The sequence below is a fragment of the Salvelinus sp. IW2-2015 genome, linkage group LG20, assembly GCF_002910315.2.
Source record: "Salvelinus sp. IW2-2015 linkage group LG20, ASM291031v2, whole genome shotgun sequence".
Classification (NCBI taxonomy): domain Eukaryota; kingdom Metazoa; phylum Chordata; class Actinopteri; order Salmoniformes; family Salmonidae; genus Salvelinus; species Salvelinus sp. IW2-2015.
This window is the reverse complement of record NC_036860.1, coordinates 79,342,220-79,347,819: the sequence shown is the minus strand read 5'-3', so window position 1 is coordinate 79,347,819 and position 5,600 is coordinate 79,342,220. Positions and strand designations below refer to the sequence as shown.

At 42.7% G+C, this 5,600-nt stretch overlaps 1 protein-coding gene across 1 annotated transcript; it reads right to left on the bottom strand.

Annotated features, from left to right (window-relative positions):
* Nucleotides 1–370: 370 nt before the first annotated feature.
* Nucleotides 371–5,046, bottom strand: LOC111981835 (cytochrome c oxidase subunit NDUFA4). Its single transcript, XM_024013290.1, has 4 exons — nt 4,898–5,046; nt 1,306–1,391; nt 1,053–1,113; nt 371–631 (listed from the first exon to the last, which is right to left on the bottom strand). Exons 1-4 carry the CDS (start codon nt 4,937–4,939, stop codon nt 575–577), a joined length of 246 nt encoding a protein of 81 aa, XP_023869058.1. The 5' UTR covers nt 4,940–5,046; the 3' UTR covers nt 371–574.
* Nucleotides 5,047–5,600: the final 554 nt, after the last annotated feature.

The following is a 5,600-nucleotide window of genomic DNA, read 5'->3' as shown; positions in this document are numbered from 1 at the left end:
GATCTATCAAAGGCACACAGCACAMGCATGTCAAGGGCTCATCTGATAACTTGTGGGTGAGCATATGCAGTACCAAGCATGTAGTCATACTGTAAGTTAAACACTGGACCGTAGTCAAGCGTATTATGATATACATGTATGCAGACAAAGCCGCCAGGCAGAAAAGGAGGGCACGGACGACAAAAGATGTCATGAGGCAAAAACCAAGAGCAAAATATTGACAGTCAAGCTAGTGTGGGGAAACAAAAATGACTGACTTCATGATTTCAAACCAGAACAAACATATAACATGGTACCAGAATATCACGTTTTAGGATTAAATCAGTCCTGAACCCCTTTAAACACCGACTACAAATAAATACAGACATAATTTTCTCTGTACACGGGAGAAAAGACTCCTTCACTTTATTGCTGCACAACCATGAGGTATGAGGGGGAAAAGAGACAGTCAAAGGGGACAGAACTTGTGCGGTTTAGCCTCTTTGCATCCACTGGTTTCAAGTTAGAGGTGTAAGGGAAGTCAGTGTTAGAATAAGTCATTTTTTTCCTCAAGCCTTTGGTGCAGCAGAAGAGTTTAGAAGTCAGGACCCTCTTTCTTCAGCTTGCTGTAGTCCATGTTCACTGAGTAAAACTATGAATGAAATAAAGGAACAATAAAGTTTAAGGACAAGACCATCAGAGATCAAATATTGATGAATAACAGTAGATATTCTAAGCAAAAACCTGCCTTTACTTTCTGAATCATTCCCAGGTTTGTTATTCAGTCAGTGTCAAACTTGCTTTGTTGTTGTGACTGACAATTAGATTGGCTGATCAGATTACTTACTAAACTAACAGGATTATACTGTATAATTAATTCAACTATGGGATGAGTGGAATCAGACGACAGCTCAATGACATTTTTGGCTCAAGCCACTACATTAACATGTTCCCTCACTGCGCTGTACAACCTCTGCTCACTACCATGTGCRGCAGAGACCAAGTTTAATGCACTGACCATTGTGATACAGGATGGGCCGTTATGTCTGGATAAATGTAAGTGAGTGACCTACCTTGTGCTGCTGTGTGGGTTCCGTCTTGTTCCATGGCTCGGGGTTGCCATTGCGATTCCAACTACAACATACATATTGAAATGAAAAGTTTAACTAATAGCAATATACGCATCCTGCACATTGAAATTGACACCGGAGTCTGACTTATGACTAAAACACTCAAGGTCAATCCAGTTACTATGCGGTTCTCATTTCAGACGGTTTCCATTTGGACTGGAGCCTTATTAGCAGAGTGTTTTACAAGGGCCCTTACCTGACATGGGGTCCCATTGCCAGGCGCAAGAGATACGCTCCAGACATAACCGTCCCACCACCGATGAAGATGAAAAGGGGGACCAGCTGGAGGGAATAGAAAAGAGTTAGGGGGAACAATAGAGGACAGGGTAAGGTGGCAATCACGGGAAATATGGCTGACCCCATTCAGTCAACTGGYCGATYGTTTGGTCGATAGATKTTTTTATGGCACAGTAGACACCTGTCTGATTCGTGCCCGTCTCAGTGGACTAATCCATTGCGGAGGCCGCTGGGGATGGCACAGTCCATCACACTAAGATGAGCATCGGCAACACAAGGCACAGGTGCCGTGAGGGTATTAGAGAAAATGTTGAAAACAAATGAAATTCCATTTGTTTTCAATAAATGGCTACTGCTTTGGACCTGAAGCTGTTTGTGAGAGTATTCCTTAGGCTTACAGTATGTGTGAAGAAAATGTGTCTTAGGTATCATTTAAAAAATGTTGAGTGAAGAAGTGTGGCTTAGATGTACAAGATTTGTGACTCTCCAGAATCTGCTCTCTACCGCCAATTTGTGTGCATTCATTGTTTCATAACTTCATTGTGGGAATTGGTTTGCCCTGTGAGTGTCTTTCAAGTCATGATCACATAAACTCAGCAAAAAAAAGAAACGTCCTCTCACTCAACTGCATTTATTTTCAGCAAACTTAACATGTGTAAATATTTGTATGAACATAAGATTCAACAACTGAGACAAACTGAATAGGTTCCACAGACATGTGACTAACAGAAATTGAATAATGTGTCCCTGAACAAGGGAGGGTCAAAATCAAAAGTAACAGTCAGTATCTAGGGTGGCCACCAGCTGCAGTGCATCTCCTCCTCATGGACTGCACCAGATTTGCCAGTTCTTGCTGTGAGATGTTACCCCACTCTTCCACTAAGGCACCTACAAGTTCCCGGACATTTCTGGGGGGAATTGCCCTAGCCCTCACACTCCGATCCAACAGGTCCCAGACGTGCTCAATGGGATTGAGATCTGGGCTCTTCGCTGGCCATGGCAGAACACTGACATTCCTGTCTTGCAGGAAATCAGCCATACTGCTCATTCTGTGCGTGGTGGCATTGTCATGCTGGAGGGTCATGTCAGGATGAGCCTGCAGGAAGGGTACCACATGAGGGAGGAGGATGTCTTCCCTGTAAAGCACAGTGTTGAGATTGCCTGCAATGACAACAAGCTCAGTCTGATGATGCTGTGACACACCTCCCCAGACCATGACGGACCCTCCACCTCCAAATCGATCCCGCTCCAGAGTACAAGCCTCGGTGTAACCCTCATTCCTTCGACGATAAACGCGAATCCAACCATCACCCCTGGTGAGACAAAACCACGACTCGTCAGTGAAGAGCACTTTGAGACGTTTTTCAGTCCTGTCTGGTCCAGTGACGGTGGGTTTGTGCCCATAGGCGACGTCATTGCAGGTGATGTATGGCAGGTTCTCACCAGACAACAGGCCTACAAGCCCTCAGTACAGCCTCTCTCAGCCTATTGCAGACAGTCTGAGCACTTGGAGGGATTGTGCGTTCTTGGGCAGTTGTTGCCATCCTGTACCTGTCGCACAGATGTGATGTTTGGATGTTCCGATCCTGTGCAGGTGTTACACATGGTCTGCCACTGCGAGGACGATCAGCTGTCCTTCCTGTCTCCCTGTAGCACAGTCTTAGGCGTCTCACAGTACGGACATTGCAATTTATTGTCCTGGCCACATCTGCAGTCCTCATGCCTCCTTGCAGCATGCCTATGGCACATTTACACAGATGAGCAGGGACCCTTGGCATCTTTCTTTTGGTGTTTTTCCAGTCAGTAGAAAGGCCTCTTTAGTGTCCTAGGTTTCCATAACTGTGACCATAATTGCCTACCTTCTGTAAGCTGTTAATGTGTAAACTACCGTTCCACAGATGCATGTTCATTAATTGAAAGACAGGGTCCACAGGGTCCTGAAAAAGGGACGTTTATGACCAGTGGTACATTTGACTTTAATTCCAATAATTTCTAATCTATCTTTGTTTGTTTGGTTACGGTCATTTATGTTAATTCAATATATAATTATTAGTCGTTTTCATTGTCGGAGCAGACACTTTTGCAGAGCTCACAATTTATGCTACACTTGTTTCATTCCATTTACAAGTTATCAATTGATTAATTGTATTTTTTTTGGTACGCTTCTGTCAATGTTGAGTAAGGACACACACCTGATTACACAGAAGTAAATCTATGCTACCTGGCCTACACGCAAATGTATGAATGTTCCCATTTGGGGATGTCCGATAGTATTTCTGACGGTCTTAACTCACCACCACTAATGAGCTTCTCAAAGTCTTTTTTTTCTTCCTCAAACAACAAGTCAAGTGTGTTTACTTTACATCCATTGAGAATGACAATAGTTAGTTCCTCACTGTATTCAAAAAATCTTTCCAGCTTGCTCACTTTCGATAACCAACGAGCCTCGGCGTGAAAATAATAAAGTAATGCTCTGATCCAGTGGCTCATTAAACTCTGAGGACCAAGAAGAGTTGATGCAGTTGCCAGTGCAAACTGTGGGCCAGACACAGTTAATATAATATTTCAAGTTCGTTGCAGACGTTGGAGAGATTAACACTATTGAACTGAAGCCAATGTGATTTACAGGATATTTATTTTTAATCTGGATATTATTTACTTGCAATGTTATTTGTTGGCTTTATGTTGATAATTTTTTTACCTAGTTGACAATACTAAACAAATACGTTATTGTAATGGAAATTAAACTGTTCCGCGAAAATGTGCATGAAAACCATTACTGGTTAGATAAATTGTATATTGGCACTCCACATGAAAAACACTCCCTGCCCCTGGTGTAGCCTATTACCGGCAATTTCAGGAGCATAATGGCAGGACCGAGGAGGGTCGTCTATAACAATATTTAGTCAACTGGATTGCTTTTGTCCCCCAAAAAATACTTTCGCCAAAGTCCCGAGACTACAGTTCCCCGATTTCCACCAAATAAAACTTGATTAAAAATATATAAAGTACTTTCATAGCTAGTTAACCTAGTTAACCTTTTTCAAGAAAGGGCCACTGCACTGGCATAGTAACGTTATGTCCTCGGTTAACCGCCTCGTCCTTGACTGAGTTAAGGCCTTTTTTGGCAGGTCACAATTCCAGCAACTAACTATCTAGCTAAACACGCTCGCTCCCTCCCTCCCACTTAAAGTGTAAATAATAGTAACTATACATTCAATTATTTTTGAGACCTTGCCCTTTCAAGTACATAACCCACACTGGCGCCAACTGGCTACAGTAGCTAACTAGTTAGCAAACAGGGCCGTTTAGGTCTGTGGTAAATGCCATCACTTGTCAATCAACGATCAATGCTACAAACACCATATCGTTATATTCAATCTTGTCATTTTCCAAACACTCAACAATACATGACAAAAAGGCGACATTTGGGGGAAACGAGTAACGTAGTAAAAATCGAGGTTAGCTTCGAAGTTAACGTTAGCACGACGCAAATCCCCCTCAAAAAATCTATACGATTTAGCTAATTTCCCGATTTCACATGTACTTACTGCTGGGTGGCTTTTAAGTTGCCGGCTAACTGTGCTCAGCATTGTGAGGGTTTACTTCTCCCAATTTGTACAGAAATAACCGGATTAATGTAGGCCTGGCCAGGCAGGAACTGAGCGTATTTTCAGATGCGTTTCAGAGATATCAATGATTTTTATAACTAACCCAAGATAGACCAGTCTGTCGTTTCCAATGGGAGCAGATGAACAAATCATAGTGGGTCGAACAAGCAAGGAGGTGGGAGCAAAGCACGAGCCAGTGAGATCCATTCGCCCTTGCACTCCTTCTAAACAATGCATTTTTTTTCTTTGGTAAAGTCTACAGATTCTAGTTTTGGAAACAGAAACCTGTATGGAGATAAAATGTTTCAGCGATGAGAAAATTTGCAGAATTTCGGCCATCTCGTTCAATCTCCTCCCACTGCCGGCCACTAAGCTTCCTCTGGTCACCATATTTGGTAGTGAGTGGAAATGACAACCGGATGCTTCACATTTATACATCCGGTGAAATATCTGTCTCATTGTTCTATCTGTGGAGATTCCTCACGCCCTTGAGTCATCAACTCGTTCTTCTTCTTCTTTGGTGTGGTTTAACGGTGGTTGGCATCCATCCAATATATGTTGCATTACTGCCCCTAACTACGCTCGGGTCTAATCCCTTATACTTTACGGAACAAAATTAAATACAATAATATGAAGAAAAAAC

Bases quoted from the DNA above. Each gene is read 5' to 3' on its own strand.
- LOC111981835 (XM_024013290.1), bottom strand. From the start codon at position 4,939: ATGCTGAGCACAGTTAGCCGGCAACTTAAAAGCCACCCAGCA. The intron at 1,114-1,305 runs GTAAGGGCCCTT...TGTATGTTGTAG, and splicing joins GCAATGGGACCCCATGTCAG to TTGGAATCGCAATGGCAACC. The intron at 632-1,052 runs GTAGGTCACTCA...TTTCATTCATAG, and splicing joins AACCCACACAGCAGCACAAG to TTTTACTCAGTGAACATGGA.